The sequence below is a fragment of the Peromyscus leucopus genome, chromosome 1 (assembly GCF_004664715.2).
Source record: "Peromyscus leucopus breed LL Stock chromosome 1, UCI_PerLeu_2.1, whole genome shotgun sequence".
Taxonomy (NCBI): Eukaryota; Metazoa; Chordata; class Mammalia; order Rodentia; family Cricetidae; genus Peromyscus; species Peromyscus leucopus.
In genome coordinates this window covers 149,537,101-149,560,738 of record NC_051063.1, presented here as the reverse complement: position 1 = coordinate 149,560,738, position 23,638 = coordinate 149,537,101, and the positions used below count along the sequence as shown (strand labels likewise).

General features: G+C 44.3%; 1 protein-coding gene across 3 annotated transcripts in view; it reads left to right on the top strand.

Annotated features, from left to right (window-relative positions):
* The window catches only part of Otud7a (OTU deubiquitinase 7A), a 302,964-nt gene that overhangs the window by 240,571 nt on the left and 38,755 nt on the right, over positions 1-23,638 (top strand). For all 3 annotated transcript variants that reach the window (XM_037198954.1, XM_028872848.2, XM_028872850.2), the window contains exon 7: positions 22,387-22,488. In XM_037198954.1, the coding sequence (XP_037054849.1) occupies positions 22,387-22,488 (102 nt within the window). The remainder of the gene's footprint in view (positions 1-22,386; positions 22,489-23,638) is intronic.

Here is a 23,638-nt window from a genome sequence, read left to right as displayed (position 1 = left end):
AGACTGCACATGTCTGTGTCTTTATGCCTGACTTCTTCATCATTTTCATTGTGGCTAGATGTGTGTAATAAAAAGTCACTGCGACACAACTCTAAGGCACTCTTGTCTTGAAATTTCCTCTGCCAAACAAATTAATCTGTGATCTTTAAATTCAAGAGCAGAATGAAGCCAGGTTCTTGGTCAAAAGAGCTCGTTAAATGACCTCCTGCCCAGTTCCAGGTAGAGCTCTTTTGTTTTGTCTCTGAAGCCTCATGAGCCTGCCTCTACTGACCATTTCTTTCAGAATTCTTCCAAGCTCCTGCCAGAATGGCCCATTAAGCTCTGCTTGTAGTGTTCAAGGGCTTGGCCTACAATTCCAAACCCTTCCATATTCCACTCACCAACAAGCTCCATAGACCTAAGAACCACCCTATGGTCAGGTTTACCAAAGCAATGACCTCAGTTCTCAGTACCAATCTTCCTGCTTAGTTACTTGTCCATTGCTGTGAAAAAAAATATATATCATGATAAAAGTGACCTGAAGGCCGGGCGGTGGTGGCGCACGCCTTTAATCCCAGCCCTTGGGAGGCAGAGGCAGGTGGGTCTCTGTGAGTTTGAGGCAGCTGGGTACAAGTGAGTTCCAGGAAAGGCGCAAAGCTACATAGAGAAACCCTGTCTCGAAAAACCAAAAAAAAAAAAAAAAGTGACCTGAGAAGGAAAGGATTTTTTCTGGTAGAGATGTCATGGTAGCAGGAACTTGAAGCAGCTGGTCACATGGCATCCATAGTCAAGAAACATAGAGGAGATGATTCCATGGTTAACTATTTTCCATACGGGTTCTCTCAAGCATTATAATTGTTCATTTAGTAAACATTTATTGAGAACTTATTGTGTGCCAGATGGTACTATTGATACCCAAGACTAACAGAAGAAGGAACACAAGGTCATTAGCCTACATAGAAACTCGCAGGGACATAAGAAAGGCAGACATGGAGCAAAGCATTGTGGTCACAGAAGTACATTGAAGGAACAGTGATGTCCAGAGAGGAGGTTATAAGAGGCCCTGGGCTGCAGTGTGCTCCAGTGGTATCGTGAGGAATTACAGGGACTCATGACAAGAATTCCCCTGGCTTTGGCATAAAGGATTGTCTCCTTTCATTTTCTTCCGTAAAGTGCCTCGGTGGGCGATAAGCAAAATGGCACCTTCCTTTAAAGTGTGTGGAAATTACCTGTTACATCATACATGAATTTGAGGTATGGTGCTCAGCATTGTCAGAACAAATGAGTGACGGCTCCACAGCACATGATCTCACCAACCTTTGACGGTGAGCAAGCATCCTGGACATTCCCAGAATAGGAATGGGAAGTGAATGGGCATAATTCCTATTTGAATGTCCTTTTGCAAAAGAACACTGTACCAATTTCTATTAGTACATAAAAACAAATTACTCCCATGTTTAGCAGTCTGAAACGATAAGCTTATCATCTCATAGTTTCTGTGGGTCAGAAGTCTGGTACTTTTTAACTGGGCCTGAGAGTTCTTTAATCTCTTCAGGCTGAAGTCCTGGGGTCAGGTGGCTGTGTCCTCATCTGCAGCTCTGTCTAGAAAAGATATTTAAGCTTGTAAATACAACTCTGCCCTTTTGTTGGGTGACTTCTGTACATGCTGTTGTCTGGGGAAACTGGATGAAAGGCCTCAAGCCTGGGATTCTTGAGGAACACAGGGGCAGGTAGGCCTTTGGTAGGAGAGTTGTTTATGCTACAGAAAGACACCATGTTGGGGGCTCTGAGGAGAAGTTAGGTCTGCAGGGCAGAGTGGGGGTCCCTTCTTCAGTTTCAGAAGAATGGAAAGGTTCTATGCCACATGGTTGATGAGCAGTCTTTAGTGCATGAATGTAGTCAGTTTGTCTCTGATTTCTAAACAGAAGGGAGTGAAAGGAGTTCTTACATTTCAAGGAAGGAACACATGACCTTGAGGATGTAGGGGGATGGGGGAAAGGGGCTTATTTATTTAATGTACATGCATCATGCAGGATATTTTACCAGTAACCCCTGATAGCTTGGAGTCTGAAGGCCTGGTGAGTACACACAGAGTCAGCTATGAAGGAAGAGACACACAGATGCATATGGGCAGGCCCGGTCTGGGTTCCAACACTGAACCCATAGAGACTGCCTGAGAGGCCTAGGTGTGTAACAAGTGCCCTGTGCACTAATCCCCTGCCAGCACTGGTGACACAGCAGACACACGGCATCTCATGAAGCAAACTTGCCACTTGCAGATACACATACAGCGAGGGACAGCAGAAGCCCAGGATTCATGGCAAGGTGGTCAGTCCCTCAGGGGCCATGGCAGATACAGTCTCACATGGTCTCAAGAGCTGAGGGACTCTAGAATCTGCCTTCTGTGGATTTACTAAAGTGCTGAAGTGTATTTGCTATAGAACAACACAGCCAGAGCTGTTCTTACCACGCCCTTCCTTATCTCAGGATGCTGCCTTCTAGAACATTCTAGAGTTACTGAGAATTAGAAGTAAGAACTGGTTTTATCAAAGGCCACCAGGAAGACTGTCCTGTGCTGGTCCTTGCCATCTAGCCCTTTTCAAACTAGATGGACAGACAGACAGACAGATAGACACAGATATGCATACTCTCTGCTTACTGTGAAAGGCCAGCCAGAGACTCCCCCTGTCTCCCTCTCCTTTGTATGTTCCACCCTTTTCTGCTTTATCTGACCATTAAAGCCTCCGTAAGGAAGTCACCCAGTTAGGTCAAGATAACCCAAGACAACACTTTGATCAACCTGTAATCAAGAGCTGACTTCCCCAAAGTCTCTTCATTTGGCCATGGATTGTAACCTAATCATGTAGACTCGCAGGAGGCACTATCTACCCTCAAGGGGAGAGGGTTTTACCAGGTGCACAGGGAGCAGAAATCTTAGGGCTACTTAGAGGTCTGCCTGCCACATATGACATGTTCTTATTTATAGACAACTATTCTGCTGATCTAAAATTCACAGTAAGATATTAAATCGTGTTGGATATATTGGGATCAAAGCAATTTTCTCAGTTTCCTCATTTGCTGCTTTTAACCATTCTCCCCGAATTGGTGTATTGCAGTATGTGATGGCTGCAAACAGGGCATATACCTGCTTTCTGTTCTCTTCCTAGTGACTGCAAGCTTTCGACAACTTCCACTCTGCCCTCTGAGGAAACTGGATCCTATTGTGGGCTCTCTTGACAATCAAAGCTGAGGCCATTCAGGGGGTAGACACAGTAGAATGTGCTGGTGTGTGTGTGTGTGTGTGTGTGTGTGTGTGTGTGTGTGTGTGTGTGTGTTTACTCCTTGTCTTTTCAAGGCTTTTGTCATTGAGAGATGTTGGATTTTGTCAAAAGGTTTTTCTCCATCTATTGGAGTGATCATGTGATTTCTGTTGTGATATACTACATTCATGGATGTGTGCAAGTTAAACCCTGTGTCTCCAGAATGACACCAACTTGACCACAGTACATGATTGATTGATTGATTGATTGATTGATTTCTGATTTTTTGAGACAGGGTTTCTCTGTGTAGTTTTGGTGCCTGTCCTGGATCTCGCTCTGTAGACCAGACTGGCCTCGAACTCACAGAGATCCGCCTGGCTCTACCTCCCGATTACTGGGACTAAAGGCGTGTGCCACCACTGCCCGACACATGATCTTTTTTATATGTTCTTGAGTTCATTTTGCAAGTTCTTTATTGAGAAATTCTGCATCTGAGTTCATCAAGAGGTTTGTCTATAATTTTTTTCTGTTTTTGTTGTTTCTTCATGTCCTTTTGGTGTAAGGGTAACACTGTATTCATTAAGAGTTTGGTTGACCATGCTCCAGTGTGTGGCCACACACCCAAGAGTATATGGGCAGCACAGATCGGCTTCCATGGGTTTGTTTGTGTTGTAGTTGTTTTTAATGGGTACACAGAGTTGGGTATGTAATGAAGTATGGGTGGGTTTTGGAGGAGTTGGGGGAGTGGATGAATATGAGCAAAATACATTATATGAAATTCTCAAAGAATTCATAAGACATTTTAAAAATCAAAACTTAAAAGGTATTGGCTATGTTTCTTACTTTTTATATGGAATAGTTCTAGAAACACATGTTAGTTCTTTAAAGATCTGATGGAATTCAACAATACATTTCTGAGCCAAGGTGTTTTTCAGTTGGGAGTTTTTTGCATTTACATTTTCTATTTTTTGAGAATTTCATATGTGAGTAATATATGTGTCATTCCCACCCCTCACTCTCCACCTTCCAGTTCTTTCTTCACCCCCACACTCCCTCTTCTGGCTTCTCTTCTTTTTATTTTTTTAACTTCTTTTATTCTTTGTGTCTTTCACATCATGCATCTCCATCCCATTCATTTGCCTGTCCCTCCACACCCGCCTTCTGCCCTTGCAACCTCCCCCAAAAAAATAAAATAAAATTTAAGAGAAAAGAAAAAGAAGAAAGAAAAAAATGAAAAGGAAAAATCAACTCATCATGGAAGCTGTAGTGTGACACAGTCACACAGTGACCCTTTTGTCCAGGCATCTTTACTTGCAGGTGTTCATTGCAAAGAGTCACTGGTCGGGTTCGAGGCCTCTGGTCTCTGCCACACCATCAACACTAGGCCCTCATTGGGACTCCTCTTGGCTGTCCTGCTGTTGTCCTGTGTTGTGGAGATCCTGCAGCTTTAAGTCTGCAGAACTGGTCCCTTCACGTGCTCCAGCAGATCATGGATGAAGTAGATGTTGGGGGTGGGCCAACTCATAACCCTGTGCCTGGGTAGTTGTAGGTTGGACAGCCCACCAACTCTTCTTTTTAAATGATTATTAAATACACACACACTCACACATGCGCACACACACACAAAAAAAAAACCTACTGAGTGTCTCTCATACATATATGTATTTAGGTCCTAAAGGGACCCGCACACAGTCGAGACTCCCTCCCAGATCCCTGATTAGACACAAACCACACTCAAACACCTATTTTCACAGAGAGATCCTGAAATGCCCCCAATGCCAGTATTTTCTCCCTCCTCCCTGCCCCACCTGATCCCTCCTGTTCCCAGCCACACCAGCCCCAAGTCCACCTGTGAAATCTGTTCTATTTCCCATTCCCAGGGATATATTTGTGTCCCCTCCAAAAGCCCTCCTTGTTACTTAGCCTCTCCGGGTCTTTGGACTGTAGCATAGGCCTTCTACACATATTATACCTGCGTAGCTTGCTGTTCTTGTGGGATTTCTATCAGAGGGAGTGGGGGCTGTCTTAGACTCTTTCGTCTACTTGTGGGACCCTCTTCCTCCTGCTGGATTCCCTCATCTAGCCTTGATGTGATATGTCCAGTCTTACTGTAGCTTGCTAGGCCATGTTTATGTCCCTGGGAGGCCTGCTCTTTTCTAGAAGGAAGGGGAGGTGGAGGTAGAGGCTGGGGGGAGGGGAGGGAGGGGAAACTGTGGTTGGGAAGTAATATATGAGAGAAGAATTTCTTTAAAATGTGGATGATTCCTGACTCAAGCAGAAAACAGCAGCTAATGACCTTTCAGGTATAATTTTTAAAGGAAAGAAGGGAAGGTCTGTGTTAGAATGGGTAGGATGTGGTGGCATAATCTGATGGGGCATGTTAATTAAGTGAACCAAAGTGGGCTTCTGATTGCTCAACTTCAATACTTTGATAGCTGGACCTGGGTAGTCAGCCTCAGGAATGAATCTGGCATAAGAAAGAGTTTAAATAAGGGAATAGACCTTGGTGGCTAGATTTAGGGATGTAATCTATGGTTTACAAGGGAGAGGGAAGGGGGAAGGGCAAGGCCTGCCAGCGCCATGTTTGCCAAGCCTAGGCCAGCTAGAGCCCTTCAGGGCTGACCACTTGGGATTGTACCTCACCAACAAGTAAGGGAAGCTCTCACTGCTCATCAAAGAAGCCTCTTTTTGCAACATATAGAGACTATTCCAAAGATCCATAAAATGCAAAAACAACAACAACAACAAAAAACACCAAGTGACTATGGGGTGCCCAGCTCCTATTGATACATCTACAGTCTAACCCTTACATCTATGGATCTGGAAAAATCAAAGGCAGGAGGAAAGATTAAGGACTAGGATGCCTGATGCTAGATAGCATCTTCTACCTATGACGAGGAGGCTGAACCCGTGAAATATCAACAAAATGGCCGCATAAGTAAGATTTACATAATGACACCACCAGTTGACATGCCAATGTGACCGGTAAAATTTTTCAAGGTTCCACCCTGAGAAGAAGAATGGCGGCAATCAGCTGGGGAGGGAGAAGTAGTTGGGGGGAGGTGGAGTTTAAATCATTGCTTCTATCTCAGTGCTTGGTACAGAGCAGTTAAAGCTGTGTGTCCCTTCTTTGATTTTGGTAGGTCACATGCATCTAGAAAGTCATCCCTTTCATTTCAGTTTTCCAGTTTAGTGGATTACAAATTTTAAGATATCATGCTTTCCTGAATATCAATGATATTTGCTGCAATGTCTTCCTTTTCATTTCTAATTTTATTAATTGGGTTTTCTCTCTTGCCTTTGGTTGATTTGATTAAGGTTTTTGTCTGTCTTCCAAAGAACCAACTCTGTTTCTCTCTTTTTTTGTTGTTGAAACAGTTTTTAACTTTAAACGTTTTTGATCATATTCTTCCCCTCCCCCAGTCCTTCCAGATCTTCTTCCCCTCTCTATGCACCCAACTTTAAGTTATTCCTCAAAGAACAAAAACCCAATACAACAACAAACCCCCAAAAAACAAGAAAACAAGATGAAATATCACAAAGCACACTTGTGCACACACACACATACACACATACACACACACACACACACACACACACACACACACACAAAATGTGGAGTTCATTATATATTGGTCAACTACTCCTGAACATGAGGCCTGTCCTGGAGTGGTTGGTATGCCCAGTGTCACTCCATTGGAGAAAACTGATTTTCCCTCTCCAAGCAGGTATAAATGGCAGTTATGTTGTTAACTTTTACCCTAGTGACTAGATTTTCATTCATTCATTAATTTTTTAAAACATAACTAAATAAAATAAAATAAAAACTATCACATTGAAGTTTGACAAGACAAGCCAACAGAGGGAAAGGAAAACAAGAGCAGGCACAAGAATCAAAGGCTGACTCATTTACACACTCAGGAATCCCATGCAAATATTCAGCTGAAAGCTGTAATATACATGCAGAGGACCTGGTGCAGACCTGTGTAAGCTCTGTGCATGCTGCTTCGGTAGCTGTGAGTTCATATGAGCTTTGCTCATGTTGATTCAGAGGGCCTTGTTCTCCTGGTGTCCCCTCTGACTCTTACACACTTCCTGCCTCCTCTCCCACCAGGTTCCCTGAGCAACCTGGGGAAGTGATTTGATGGAGACATCCCATTTAGGGCTGAGTGTCCCAAGGTCTCTCACTCTATATAATGTATGTGGGTCTCTGTATTTGTTCTCTTCTACTACAGGAGGAAGCTTCTCTGATGATGGCTTTTTTGCAAATGTCAATATACTCTCTTTGTTCATTGTATTTAATGGTTTGATTTTAATGTGACATAGAAAGGTCTTTTCTGGCCATGTCCACTTTGATATTCTAAATAACTCTAGTATATCTTCTATTTTTTTTTTTTTTTTGGAAAATGTTTTCTAAGACTTTAGCAAGAACACTCTTCTCCTTCAATGCCTATAATTTGTACATTTGGTCTTTTCAAAGTGTTCTATAGAGATCAAACGTTGTATTTGTAACTTCTTATTTATTTATTTTTGACATTGACTGAGTATTCCAATTCCTCTTTCTTCTCTTCAAGACCCAACAATATTCATTGTATTTCTGAGGCTTTCTACTGAGACTTTTGTTTGTTTTATTGAATTTTCATTTCCAGTGTTTTAGTTTGCTTTTTCTTCAATAATCACTTCATTGTGTTCAGTCTTTGTACCACACTTTGACTCCCTTACTCCATTCAACTCTTTGTGTTTTCTTGGAATTCATTCAGAAGTTGACTTGGGTCCTCTTTGGTTTCTTTGAGCATACCTATAATTTTTCTTTTGAACTACTTGTTACTTTGTCAAATTTATTGGAGATCATTACTGTCAGATTGGTAATTTTTGGAGAAGTCATTGCTACCTTGATTTTTCTTGTTTCAAATGTGGGTTTTTTAGTTGTTTATCTGTTAGCTTTTTGCATTGAGACTTATGCATCTAGGGTTAGGCCATTGGTTGAATTTTTATTTAAATTAATTCTGTGTAAGTATTTCCAATGTTCAAGAGGGACCAGACTATAATATACTTGAAGTGTTGTTTCCCTTTGCTGGACTTATATTCAGGGCACCATAGTCAATCCCCCAATCCTCTGAGAACAGAATGCTGTCTATAAACACAATCATTATGAATATATAGTAATATATCAAATCAGGTAAAAAAATCATCTCTTATATATCAATCATTTTAGGAAGTAAAGGACACTGATGGTTCTGTGTTATGAATATATTAGTTACTGTGGATGAGTGGAAAGATAAACAGAGGAAGACCAAAGATTCCCTTTCCTAGTTTCCAGAAACCTGTTACACCCCTGTGTGATGTTGGATTGCAAATGGTGGTCACATCCCTAGTTGGCCCTTGGTGTCTTATTGGAATGTTTTTCTGCCTCTGAGCCTTTCCTTCAGAATACAGAATTACAGACGCTGGTCCTTTCAGTGGAAGATGCTGGTCACACCTCTTAAAAAAAAACTTCAGGAATCAAGTTGTGAATGTAGGCCTGGCCTCTGTACACTGCTTTCCAATGTCCAGCACTCTACTTGGAGCCAGTGTGGTTCAGCTGGGTTCCACCTTCTTGAAATTCTGTGCAGCTCTGACAGGAAGTTTCTTCCCCACAGTCTAGCAGTGTTATCTGAAAAGGCTTCAGAGTTCTGTGTCTGTGTTTCCCAGGATTGAGGATTTGCAGCAGATCTTGGACCACTGATGCAGCAGGGGTCTCCTTAAGATGGGGTTCCACAGCTGTTCCAGTCTAGTGCTGAGTGCTGAGAGGAGAGTTTGTCCAGCATACCCTTCTGCTACTGATACCGATGCATGCACACCTCTTGTCTGGGTCCTACTCTTTTTTTCTGTGCCCTACTGAAATCATGGTGCAGATTTTCTGCGCCTGTCTGTCGTTAGCCACTGTTCTCACCCTGGGCTCTTGGTGCAACCTCTCGCTGAGAGCGGGGAGCCTCTCCAACCGAGCCAGTCTCTCCTGACAGGACTCTGGAGTTTCTCACCTGCTTTGTAAAATGGCCTATTTCACTTTGTCCTTGAAACTAGAGACATTCAGATATCACTCATATCTTTGGATAGCTTTTCCCAGTTTATTCATCATTTTTTAGCACTTGAGTTTTTGGTTTTTTTTTTTTTTTTCATTTTATGCATTTCTTTTGCCTGGTTTTTCTTTTCCTATTTTTCTTTTACTGAAAATAGTTTTTTCATACAATATATTCTTTTTTTAACTTTTATTGATTCTTTGTGGATTTCACATTATGCATTCTGATCCCACCATCTTCTCCCTGGAAACTCCCCCCAAAACAAAATAAAATTTAAAAGAAAAAAAAAACAAAAACAAAACAAAAAAGGAGAGAGAATCTCATTGTGGAAGCTGTAGTGTGGCCTGGTGAGTCACACAGTTTACCCTTTAGTCCATTTATCTTCATTTGCAAATGTTCATTGCCATGAGTCATTGGTCTGGGTCAAGGCCTCTGGCCTCTGCTACATCACCAATAATGGGCCCTCACTGGGACTCCTCTTGGATATCCTGTTGTCCTGTGTCATGGAGATCCTGCAGTTTTGGATCTGTAGGTCCGTCCCCTTCACATGCTCCAACAGTTCGTAGATGAGGTGGACATTGGGGTGGACCAACTAGTTCTGGACCTGGGTGGTAGCTGGGTTGGTCAGCCTGCCAGCTCCCCCCCCACCATCACTGGGGCAAGCTCTCCAGCACTGCCTCTGCCAACCCACCCAACACAGCCTGCAGCAAGGGACAGGGCCAGTTCTCCTGCTCTCAGGTCCTCGGGTCCGGCTCACCCACACTCATACCACCAGGGACAGTTCCACTGTCTTGCCCAGGGGAGGTGCAGGGTCCTCTCCCCAGATTGCTGTAGGGGGCATACAAGAGAGGGAGGGGACAGCTGTCCTGCTCTTGTGCCTTCAGGGGTGACTCACCTGTGCCCTGGACAACAGGGTTAGATCTAGTATGAGCAGCAGCTCAGGCCTGGATGTCACCATGCCCCCGGTGGCAGCACAGACTACCCAGATTCATATAACCCTGGCAGCAGCATAGCCCTAGGACACTAATATGGTCTCAGGTGGCTGACCAGACCCCAGGCAACTCCACGGCCCTCAGTGGTAACAGGAGCCACAGATACCAACTCAGACCCTGGCCACTATAGGGCCAAGCCATGACCCAGACATGGCCATCGGCAGCAGTCCTGGCTCAGACAACACTATTGCCCCAGGTGACAGAGTAGGCCACTCAGATCAGCATGGCCCTGGTGGCAGCACGGGCCCTTGGGTACCCATATGGCCACAGGTTGGGACCTAGATCCTGGGCATCCATATGGCAATTGATGGCAACATGGGCCACAGACATTAATAAAGACACTGGCTGTGGTAGGGCCATGGACCCAGACAGGGTCATAGGCAGCAGCCTGGACTTATATGTCACTATGGCCCCAGGTGGTAGTTTAGGCCACCCAGATTGGCATGGTCCCCACAACAGCATGGCCCTCAGACATCAACATGGTCCTAGGTGATGGTCCAGACCCATGGCATTGGCATGGCCGTCAATGAATCAGGAACTACAGACATCAACACAGACCCTGGCTGTAGTAGGGCCATGAATCCAGACATGCCCTTGGCTGCAGCCCTGGCCCACACATCACCATGGACTTGGGTAGCAAGCAAGCCATTCATGTCAGCCTGTTCCTCACTACCATCACTTCTTCAGATCTGCCTCTCTCCCCAGCCCATGAACCTCTCTGCCTCTCTCTGTGTCTCTTTCTCACCTTCCCACCCTGTACTCACTCACCATAATGGTGCCCAACCCCAGGCATGCTTGGATGAGTCCTGTCCACCCTAGCCGTAAGTCATGGCTTGGAGCTGCTGCTATTCATACAATATATTCTGATTATGGTTCCTGTCCCTCAACTCCTGAGATTCTCCCCATCTGAATCCACAACCTTTCAGCTTCTCATTAGAAAACAAGCAGGCATCTAAAAATAATGATGGTGATGATGATGATGATGATGATGATGATGATGATGATAACAGGTAAAACAAAAACAAACTGGAACAGGACAAAACAAACAAGCAAAAGAAAAACAAAGAAAAAGCACAAGAAACACATATAGATGCAGAGTCATACATGTTTGTACACAAAGGAATCCTGTAGAAACACAAAACAGGAAGCCATAATATATACACAAAGGACCTGGTAGGGGGACCCTGACAAAGAGCATCCAAAGATGCCATTGAATTCATTTTGTGTTGGTCATCTACTGCTGGGCACGGAGCCTGCCCTAAAGAGACTTGTATTCCCAGTGAGACTCTGTTGGAGAGAACTTATCCTTCATTTGCATGTGGTTATCAGTTGTAGATAATTTCTAGATTTTGGATGGGAGCTTGTGTCCATTTCTCCATTCAGCTCTGGGACCCTCTGCAGGTCCTGCCCAGATCCTGTGCATGCTGCCACAGTCTCTGAGAATTCATGTGTGTCAGTGCTGCTGGGTCTAGAAGGCCTTGTTTCCTTGGTGTGCTCCATTCCCTCTGACTCAGTCTTACTGCCTCCTCTTCCCTGAGCCCTGAGTAGAAGAATTTGTTAAAGGCCTCCTATTTAGAACTGGGTTTTCCAAGGTCTCTCAGTCTCTACACAATGGCTGTGGTATTCAGTCTTCTCCCAGATCTCTTGTTTATCTGGTCTCAGGTTCTTGGCCACCTGAGCAGTGTTGGGGATGGGTTCCATCTCATGGAAATGGGTCTTCAAGCCAATAGATATTGGTCAGTTACTTTCACAAGCTGTTGCACTAACACATTTTTTGCAGCCAGATCATACCTGTAGATCAAAGAAGGGTTTGTAGCATGGTTTACCTTTCTCCTTTGGTAGCGTTCAGGTTACCTCCCAGTACCATAAACACTGGTCCAAAGGGGTGAAGACTCTAGGTAGGCACCAGCTCCACGTCTCTGTGTTCAACAAGTTGTGTGGGTGTTGTCTTCAGCAGTGGGACCTTACCATCAGCTTGTAGAGAACAATCAATAGACTGGACAATAACCTGGGTTGTTTAGGGTTTCCCATGGGGCCCCTTTGGCCATCAACTCAATTAGATATAATCCATTCCCTGTACTAGAAGCTTCTGTTGCTGGAGGGCTTCTCTCCAGGTTCCCCAAGCCCCGAAGTCCCACAATCCACTTATAAAATAATCACTCAGATGCTTGTATTACTTATAAACTGTATGGCCATGGCAGGCTTCTTGCTAACTGTTCTTATATCTTAAATTAACCCATTTTTATAAATCTATACCTTGCCACGTGCTGTGCTTACCAGCGTCTTTACATGTTGCTTATCCTGGCGGTGGCTGCAGTGTCTCTCCCTTCAGCCTTCCGCTTCCCAGAATTCTCCTCTCTCCTTGTCCCACCTACTTCCTGCCTGGCCACTGGCCAATCAGTGTTTTATTTATTGACCAATCAGAGCAATTTGACATACAGACCATCCAACAGCAAGCTTCATTTGGTAATGAGAGATGTCCAGTTGGAGCTCAATCTCCCCCATTATTTGGCAATTTCATTTAGATTGCCATTTTAAGAAGCTTCTACTGTATTAGGTTTCCATATGACTCCTCAAATAGCTGTCACTTTAGCTGTCCCTCTCTGTACTCCCTCCCTCACTCCCTCCTCCCTCTCTTTCCCCATCTGAGCATCCATTTCCTGCTCCCCACATCCATGCATAACTGTCTATTCTATTTCCCCTTCCTAGGGAGATCCATCCCTCCCTCACTAGTCCCTTATTCTATATCTAACTTCTGTGGCTATATCAATTGTAGCTTTTGCTTACTGAAGACTTAACAGCTAATATCCACATACAAGCAAATATGTAACATATTGTCTTTCTGGGCTACTTCACTCAGGATTATTTTTCTAATCCCATCCATTTACCTGTGGATTTTATGATTTCATTTTTTAACAGCTAAGTAATATGCCATTGTGTAAATGCACCACATTTTCTTTGTCCATTTTTTCCTTCACTGACAGACATCTGGGCTGTTTCCAATTTCTGGCTGTTATAAATAGAGCAGCAATGAACATGGTTGAGCAAGTGTCAAACTGTAGGAGGATGAAGCGTCCTTTGGGTATCTGTCCAAGAATGATATAGCTGGATCCTGAGGTAGATTGAGTACCATCTTCCTGAGGAATTTTTACACTGATTTCCACAGTGGCTGTATTCCCGCCAACAATGGATGAGTGCTCCCCTGACTCCAGCCTCGACAGCATGAGCTGTCGTTTGTTTTATTGACCTTAGCCATTCTGAGTAGTGTAAGATGAAATCTCCAAGTAGTTTTGATTGGCTGGATTTTCAAAAATGTTTGAATTTCTCTGCCATGTTGGCAACATTCTTTTTTGTAAACTTTCTTATTCACATCCTGAATTAATTGTCTACTTCATTCAGCTGCCTGTTTGTTCCTGTTTTAGGTGTTGATGATTTTTACAAGTAGACTTTGGGTTCTTTTTCTGGCGTTTTAACCCTGTTGGTATCTCTAGAGGAAGTGACTGAGGATTTAACAATCTTTCAAGGTTATCATGTTTGCTCATTTTCTCAGGTGTCCTGTGTTTCTGTGTTGCAGTTGGCAAAGCTGTTGCTTTGGTTGCCTCTTCATTTTACTTAGGGATCTTATTGTGCACCCTACTCTTAAGGATCCAATCCCCAATACCATTCAGAGAGAAGAAAACAAACCATTATAACATCAACAACCTTGATCCAAAGATGCCATAGAAATGTACTTTAAACTAATTTAAACCATTAATAAGCAACCAAAGAAAAATAGCTAAAATTATGTGAACTGTACTATGAAGTTCAAATTATTTAGAGTAAAAATAAAAAACTATTAAATGAATGAAGTAAAGGGAAGGAACAGGGAAAGAGGTCAGAAAGGAGAATAATGTTAAAGAAAAGAAAATAAAGAAAAATGTCATGAGAGACAAAAGAAAAAATCAAAGATAAAAATATCTAAGTGCACAATGAAGAAAAATGTGTCAGTTCATTTTGATAACAAAGAGAAAAATAAAGTTAAAATACTAGTAAACAATACTAAAATAAAAAGATGAGACACAAGGAAATAATCAAGTATCCGTACAACTCTGTGGGTCCTCCAACGTTGGCGTTTTCTGGGTAGTTGGGGACATCACCTAAGGTTGACTCTTGTCTTTCTGGCCCGCTGAGCTAGGGCCTGGTGTGGCCAATCCAGTGTCACGTGTGTGCCACAACTGTTTCTCCTTCAGGGGTTTCTTTTCCTTTATGGACCCAGAACCTCTGCTGGACACAGTTAGCTCTGCAGTCTGTGAACTAAGCTTGCTGCCTTCCCACAATACCTTGGGATGGCGAATGTCCAAACCAGAGCGTGTCTCCTAAGGCTAAGGGAGTGGAGGGAGCCAGCCCAGCAGTGGTGGCAGAACCATCTAGAGCACTAGTCTCCTTGCTTTGAAACCCTGCTCAGCACTAAACACTGTGTAAGAAGCCGGCAGAAGTCAAACATCTCCTCTGGAGCTTCAAAGTTCTCCAAGATTCCAGGAAGGGCTCCTGGTGATGGCCAAGTCAAGGCTATCGATTCGTCATTATCCTCATGTGACAGACTCAGCTATTAGCAGAGAGTAAGGCTCCCTGCCCCCATACCTTTCACTGTTTCAGCCAAACCTCCTGCCACCTGAACTCCATGTGCCCCTGACCCTGACAGCCCTGTTCCTCTCCATAACTGCCTTCTATTGTCAGTCACCTGGGGCTGTGGCAGGTTGATCCCAGGCTCAGTGGCTTGTGATTGTCTCTGCTTATCTTCCCCACCCCCAGGGTAACTTAGCCTTAAATAATAGTTTCCCTCTCTAAAAGGCCACAGCCCTCCAAGACTTGGAGGATGACAAAACAGACATCTCCTTGACTGCTTACACACACGAAGCAGTCTCTGTGTTAGTTAAATGAGAGGAAAGCCTCCTTTGGGTCCATAGCTTCAGCCATCATGGCAGTGACATCATGGTGGAATCATGGCAATGGGAACATGGGGTGGAGGTGTCTCATACCTTTGTAGATCAGGAAGCAGAGCTCTTGGGCATCTCAGGCCACAATCAGAACTGCTGCTGCCCCCAGAGACCCCTTTCCACCAGCTGGGTCACATGTCATAAAGTTTCTACAGCCTCTCAAAAGTGTCAATAGCTGGGGACCAGATATTCAAAATGCAGCTTCTGGGGAACTTTTCACATTCAAGCCACAACCCTGCCTGGGTTGAAGGCTTTCAGGAGCTATGGGCTTGTTCTGAGGTAGAGCTGCCTGTCTTTCTCCAGGGCTCCTGCTGACCTTGAAAGTTTCTGCTTTGGCCTCCATGCCTCTCAGGAAGTGGCTGGACAGGAGCCATGTACAAGTTTCTCCTTTTCTCTACATCTTCAGTTTCTCTGCTCCTTTCAGTCAAATGCTCTTCCAATCTTTCCCTCTTTGGAATAGAATTTGTTATCTCAGCTCTTTTCCTTCAGAGCATCCAACTGAGGCAGTTTCCAACCGCCATCTTAACCAAGAACTCTCCAAGCTTCTGGTCCTTATGAAAAAATGTGTAGCTTTTGTTTGTGTGTGTGTGTGTGTGTGTGTGTGTGTGTGTGTGTGTGTGTGTGCGTGTGTGTGCTTATGGTTTATGTATGGTAAATGTACATGAGTATATGGGTCTCTGGGCCCATGCATGAACATGCGGAAGTCAGAGCAGATCAGGTGTCTTCAGCGCTGTCCACCTTGCTGGGTTGATATGAGGTCTCTCACTGCCCCTGACACTTGGCATTGTGACTAGCCAGCATGATCCCAGGATCTGCTTCTCTGTCCCTCAATGCTGGCACTATAGGAGTGCACAGCCGTGTCTGACTTTTTCATGGATGCTGGGGATTCAAACTCAAGTTCTCAAGCAGAGCACGTGCTTCCAAGTAGACGAGACCATCACTGGTCCCGATCTGATCTGGCTGAGATGAACAGTGTCTCCTTTTAGCATGTACACGTTTATATACTCTTACTCTCTGTTGGTCCCAGTTTCCCTCTCTGTAAAATACAAAGACACAGAGGGGGTGGAAAGACACACTAACCCGGCCAACAGGTGTTCTTCCCACTCTGCTTTATTAAAAAAAAAAAAAAATGGGAGGAGAAAGCTATGGTTTTGGACACACTGGAGGCTCTTCCTCATATCTGCAGACCACTTGCCTCATTGGCATACTACCTGTCCTAGTTAGCTTTCTGTTCCTGAGATAAACACTGTAACCAAAAACAACTTGGAGAGGAGGGAGTTTATTTGGCTTATACTTCTGTTCACAGTCCATCACACTCAAGCAGAAGAGGCAGGAACTACAAAGGAATGCTGCTCACTAGCTTGTTCCCCTTGGCTTGCTCAACTTGTTTTCTTATATACCCCAGGACCACCTGTCCGGGGTGGCACCCACACAGTGGGCTGGGTTCTCCTACATCAATCAAGAAAATGTCCCCCAACAGACATGCCCCTGGGCCAGTCTGATAAAGGCAACCCCTCAGTTGAGCTGTCCTTTTTCCAGGTGACTAGGATGTGTGTAAGCTGACAAAAACCAACCAGCACACGCCCTTCCCCCACCCCACCACTGCTCACAACGGTTACTGGGAGCCATTTGCACCTCAGATGCTCTCAGGGTGTGGACTGGGATGCCTACCTCAGATTAAATGTGCCACTTAGTATGCCTTTGTTAAAACAAATCTTATCACTTACTTTTAATTTGCAGTAACATAGCTTTAATATCTCCCAGCCTGGAACTTTATAAAGAGACTTTTACAAGTCAAGTGAGACAGATTGCTATTACACAGCCTAGAAACAAAAAGTCACTAAGTGCTTGAATATTATTCCCACTTACGTCTCCAACAGGCCATCCATGGATACTGTTCATTAAGGCTCCTAATTACCTTTCTCATTCAGCTTCAATAAGATGATTTGCAGGTGGTACGGATGTGCCCATTGTTAGCATATGCATTAGCATCTTCATATCCACTTCATTTTGTGGTGTGCATTTTAGTACATGTAATAGAGATTTCATTTACAGTTAAGGGCATAGTTTGTGCATCAAAACAGAACTACTGAGTCTTAGTCAGGCCACACTGGGGAGCAGATCAGAGACCAGTTTAACAAAACGCTGACAAGCTCATTATATTAAACTTGGGTAACATGCTGACTCTGAATACACTGTTGAGAACCTTAATTTACAACTGAGTTGGAATCTTTCCCCTCGTATTTCACTGTTTTTGTTTCGAAAGCATTAACACCTTCTGTTAAAGTCAGTTTTATTTCACTAGCAGGAAGTGAAACAAAGACCAGTGAGCATTTCTCTGCAGTTGGTCAATACCTGCCAGGGTTTCTCTCTTTTTGTTGCGTCTTTGGGTTTTTCTGGGGTTGGGGATGGGGGGGGTTGTTCTGTTTTGTTTTGTTTTTTTTTTGAGGCAGAGTCTCTCCCTGTACCCCAGACTGGCCTGGAACTCACTGTGTGTTTTGTTTTGTTTTGAGGCAGAGTCTCTCTCTGTACCCCAGACTGGCCTGGAACTCACTGTGTAGCCCCGGCTAGTCTCAAACTCAAGGCAGTCCTTGTGTCTCCCAAGTGCTGGGATTGCAGACATGAGCCACCACACATGGCTTATTCCCTTAAAGTCAACTGAAATGTTTTTTAACAACTTCTTGGAATATCTATAGTAAGTGTTCTTATTCAAGTGAAGTTCACAAAGTGTCGAAAGGGGTGTCTAAGTACTGTACTTTATCCCTTAAGTAAATATAATATAATTAACATAATATACAATGGTATATTTAATATTAGTAGTTTTACATAATATAAGAAATGATATATAAACATAATTCAAATTCATATACACATATACAAACATACATAAACATGTAAAAGTACATGTTTAGATACATGAACATATATCAACTTGGTTCATAAACTTGAACAATTTTAATATCCAAGAAGCAGCTTATGAATGTTTGTGTCACCTACATGGCATATGCATGCATTGTCAGATGATCCTGAGGTGTTCTTTTGAACAGCAGTGAAGTGCAGATGCACTCTATCCAGATGGAGGGGTCACCATCCTGGCGACAGTCTGCCTCCCTCCTGTGTGGCTCACCCCATCTCACGGCTTTCCTTTTGCCCCCTCGTTTGGGTGACGCTGTCTAGGAGCTTCCCGAGAAAGAGTGAATGGGGATATCTTGACCCAGATCCCCATGTCGATTATCCAAGATGCAATCCCAGACCTGTCAGAAAATGGTCTGTGGAGAAGTCCGGCTGCTGGGGATATTCTGTGCAAATCGTATTCACCCCTAAATACCAGGGTGAATTGCTGGACCATATGGTGCTATGGTTTCAGTGTGTCTCTAAGAGTTCATACTTCAGAAGCTTGGTGCCTAGGGTTGCTAGGTGGCAGGTGTACCTCTAAGTCATAAGGTCTAACAGAAGGTCTGGTCATTTGAGGTACTGCTTGCAGAAGGAATTAATGTGGTTACTATGGGACCCTGGCTCTTTCCCACGATAACAATCATTATAAAAGAATGAGCCTGACCCCTGGATCCTTCTGGCTTCCTATCTCAGTATGTGACTGCTCTGTTCCTCCCACATGTGTTCCTAACATAATGTCATCCAGCAGTGAGGCCTTCAGATACATCTGCCTGGTCCTGGACTTTCAGCCTCAGAAATCTGTGTCCTGCAAGATTTGGCTATCAACATTTCATCATGGGCTAGGGAGAGACTCCTGAGGCCCCACCCTCTCTGAGGGACACTTGACAGTTAAAGGTGGCTGAGGCAGTGGGATGGCTCTTTGTCCAGTGGTGTAGCCACTGGTAAGTTGCCCATGCTCCAGTAAATAACTGCTTGTCCATGCTTGTGCAGGCAACACTAGTTAAGCTCACACACTTGTCAGAGTTGAAGGAGAACTTGCTGGGAAGGAGGGGGACTTCAGTAGGAGAGGGAGGGGAATGAGAAAGGGAGGTAGAGATAAAAATGGCCAAAATTCGTTTTATATATATAGTCAAGAATATATACGAAATTGTCAAGAATAAAAATATGTATGCTAAATAAACACATTTGGTTTGTTTTCAGCTTCAAGTACAATTTGTTATAGTACCAGAAAATAGACTAATACAGATTCACTAAAGGCACAGCCCAAGATCATCATTACTAAGTGTTGATTATGTCGGAAACAAAACCTCCAATTTGTTAGCAACTGGCTTGGAGAAGTAGGTTGCTCTGAGCGAGCTTGTGCATGCCTTCCATTTTCATTTCTCCCAGGTAAATAACCAAGAATAGAATTTTTGGATCACATGGCATACATACACTTAGCTTTGTTAGTGATTACCAAAGGGTTTCTAAGATCATTCTACCATTTCCTTTCCCAGCTGTGACATGAGAGGTCTAGTTGCTGTGTGACTCCAGTGCTCACTGTGACAGACTGATCTTAAGGGTGTGAAGTAGTAGCTTTCTATAGTTGAATCTGTGTTATTTTATGGATATTAATTTTAAGGACATTTTGTGTCTTTTTTTTTTTTATAGCCCTGGCTGTCCTGGAACTCACTCTGTAGACCAGGCTGGCCTCAAGTTTACAGAGATCCATCTGCCTCTGCCTCTCGAGTGCTGGGATTAAAGGCATGTGCCACCACGCCTGGCTTCTTTTGTGTCCTTTTTGACCATCTATAATTCCTTTATGATCAAATTCTTGTTAAGTCTCGTGCCCATTGTTATTAGGTTGTTTGCTCTGTCCATCTGCCACTCCCTCTCAGAGGCATGTCCCCTCACTTTGTGGTGATGTCTTTGAGTGTACAGCGAGTTTTTATGTTGATGAAGTCGTGTGCTAGTTTTTTTCCTCTGACTACCCCAATAATGTTGCCTTTTTTCTAGGACATATTGCAGTTTCAGCTTTTTACTTGGGCCCTTGAATCTTTCTAAGTTTAGTTTGATGGTTATGGCTATGGTTTAGTTCTAATTAATTTGTGCTTATGGTGCAAGGTTGACATTGAAGGTCTTTTCCCATGTATCCACCAACCCTTGCACCCCTTGGTGGAGGCTAATTTCATTCCTCCGCTGATAATCCACACAGGTTTGTAGAAGATTGCTTGGCCATAGCCATAGGTCTGTTTTCAAATCCACGTTTGCTCCTTTGATTTGTCTTTTCTGCAGTAAGTTTACATGATTGTGAATACTGTTTCTTCATAATCAATTATGTAATCGGGGACTTTAAGTGTTCTGATTTTGTTTTTCTTTCAGGTTTTATTGGTTACTCGCCTTTCTAAACTACAGCTTCCCTTTGTTTTTAAATTGCACACTTCATAAACACAAACGATGTGTCCTGCTCAAGCCCACCCCCGCTGCTCCTCTGAGTGGAGCACTCCTCTGAGTGGAGCACTCCTCTGAGTGCTCCACCTGCCGCAGCCCCGGCACCACTTCTCCCTCCTAATCGTGTTTACTCTTTTCTCTAACCCACTGGATCTGACGAGTGTAGACAGGACGCACATGGCTGTACAGCATCCACAGGAACAGAGAGCCTATCAGGGCCACAGCCCTGGGAAACACTGGCTCTCCTTCCACCAGCGGCTGCCCATAGCTCCTCGGCCGGGGGTGGGACTGGTGACCTCTGCTGCCTATGCTGGAGTTGTGCCTTGCCTGCTCCTGTGCAAGCTTCTTACATGCAGCCAACACTGCTGTGGGTTCTTGTGTGTGGCGGGGCTGCCATGTCAGGAGAACACTGTTTCCAGCAGTCCTGCACAGCCTCTGACTCTTTCATCATCTGTCTGCCCCCTTCCATGATGATCCCGGAGCTTGGAGGTTTGATATAGAGTCCCACTGAGGGCTGAGCACTGCAGTCTCTTATTCTCTGCACTTGGACCAGTTATTAGTCTCTATATTAATATCCATCTATTGAAAAAAAAGGAGGCTTCTCTGATGAGGGCTGAGATCTGCACCAATCTAGGGGTATAAAGATAAGTATTTAAAGAACAGTTTGATACTATGTTCATTTAGCAGAATAATAGTAGGTTAAGGTCTATGACCTTCCCAACCACAGATTCTTACTCCAGTTAACAGTACCAAGTATGTGTCCTATATCATGGAGTGGGTCTTAAATCCAACCAGATTCTGGTACGAGGGCCCACACAGTGATATGAGTGGGTATCCTGGGCTTCCCCTCATTTAGGAGAAAAGCATTTGTTCTTTGGAATGCTGCATGGACTTGCAGGTGTTCTTTGTCAAGTTCAGGGAGCTCCTCCCTAGTCTTAATCACAAATGTGAGTATTGACTTTAGTTAAATGGTTTTTCTCCATTTGTATTATAATGATCTGAACTGCTTCTTCTGTAGCTTATTATGATGGATTATGTTAATTAATCAATATTTTAGTATTGAACCAACTTTTCGCCCTTAGAGTTAGCCTCGCATGGTCACACTGTGTAATTCTTGGTGTCTATATCTGAGAGCTGTTTGCTTACATGCTGAAAATTCTGCAGTATATTCATGAGAGATTTCTGCCTATATTTCTTGGCACCTTCACCTAGTTTTGGTATCAAGGAGCATATTGTATAGAATTGGTTGGTTGGTTGGTTGGTTGGTTGGTTGGTTGGTTGGTTGGTTGGTTGGTCTGTCGGTCTTTGAAACAAGATCTCACTGGACAGCTCAGACTCTCCCCAAGTATGCAATCCTCCTGCTCCAACCTCAGCACTGATTACAGGCATGTGCCAACCATGCCCAACTAGGATTGGATTGAGTGTGACTCAGTCCCTTCTCATTGATAGTTGTTCTGGGTGTTACAATGCATTCACTGCCTTGTCAAAGCTCACTGGTATTGAGGTTTAACTAACGTTAAGGAAGAGTGCACATCTTATCTGCTTCCGTGGTCTCTTACTCTTCACCATTCACCTGGTTGTCTTAAATACTCTACAAACACTGAGACAAACTATGTAACTTTTGGTCTCAGGAGAAGAAAAGTTTATTTTATCCCACCCCAACCCCACCCCATTTTTCTCTTTATAGTTTGAGAAAAATAAATCTTCCATTAATACTTGGGACTTGCAACATGCATGTGTGCGCGCGCCTGTTTTCTTCCTTTCTGAGCTATTCTAAAGTGAACTTCCTTTCCAGGTCGCCTGAACTGGTGGTCTACTGTGTGCACGAGCTGTAAAAGGCTTCTTCCTTTGGCCACGACAGGGGATGGGAACTGCCTCTTACATGCCGCCTCACTGGGTAAGCACCCTGGCACCAAGAGAGGCCCGCAGGGCTCTGGGGCTGTTTGATGCATGGTTGACAAGGAGAGCCGCTGATGCTGCTATCATCAAAATGCCTGTGACATCTGGCCCTTCTGGTCAGGCTGGGTTGGTGACAAGACAGAACACTGTGGGGTAAATACCTGTCTTGCCAGGAGACCTTGAGCAGGAGCTTCAAGGACAGCAGCTAGAGAAGAGGGCACTATGAGGCAATCTAAGGGGACGTCCTAGAGGATGCCGTGTCTTTACTGAGACTTGAAAGACACTGTAGGCAGGAGACAGCACAGACAAAACACAAAGGGTGACATGGCGGGGTGTTCAGAGGCAGAGCTATGCTGCATGCGGCTCCAGCAGGAAGACTTGGGGGCAGTGTGTGGCACGGGGTAGTTTGGGGGCTGCCTGTGGACAGCAGTCTGTGATGAGAAGAAGACAGATGTAGGCATACTCAGGTAACGACAGTCAGGTCCACAGCACATGCATTCCCTACCTTCCTCAGGGAGCCACATCAGCAGAAATACAGGTGTGCATGGCAATATGAGATAACTCAGTGGACTTCCTAGAATCGGTCCTCCCTCCCATGCACAGGGTTGACTCTGTGTGACAGGCAAGTCTAGATTTGTACCAGGGGCCTGAACATCAGGTCCATGGCTCTCCATCAGTCCTAGAGACTGTCTCTGTCAAGGGACCAAGACTCCTGGATAAGAACATGACTCTCATTAGGCAAGATATCTTGCAGTTAAATGTGACCTGATCAAGGGCCAGGCCCACACATTATTTAGACCCCAGTGGGGCCTGCTCAGTACAAGGCAGGATGAGAGGACACTGCAAAGAACTCTGAGCAAAGTGCCTCAGAACGTGGCCCAGAGAGGCCCAGAGGCCCTAAGACCTAGAGTGTGTGGTGATGATGGCAGTCATGGGAAAGACACAGGCAGTCACTCCATGCTCCCTCCCCACAGCAGGGCCAGCACATTCTGCTACTGCCATTAGGCATGCCTGGCGGTGCTCACCTTTAATCCCAGCACTAGGGAGCAGATAGCTATGAGTTCAAGCCCAGCCTGTTCTACATGGTGAGTTCCACGATAACCAGGGCTGGACAGCGAGACCTGCCTCCAAAAACAGCGGTGATAAAA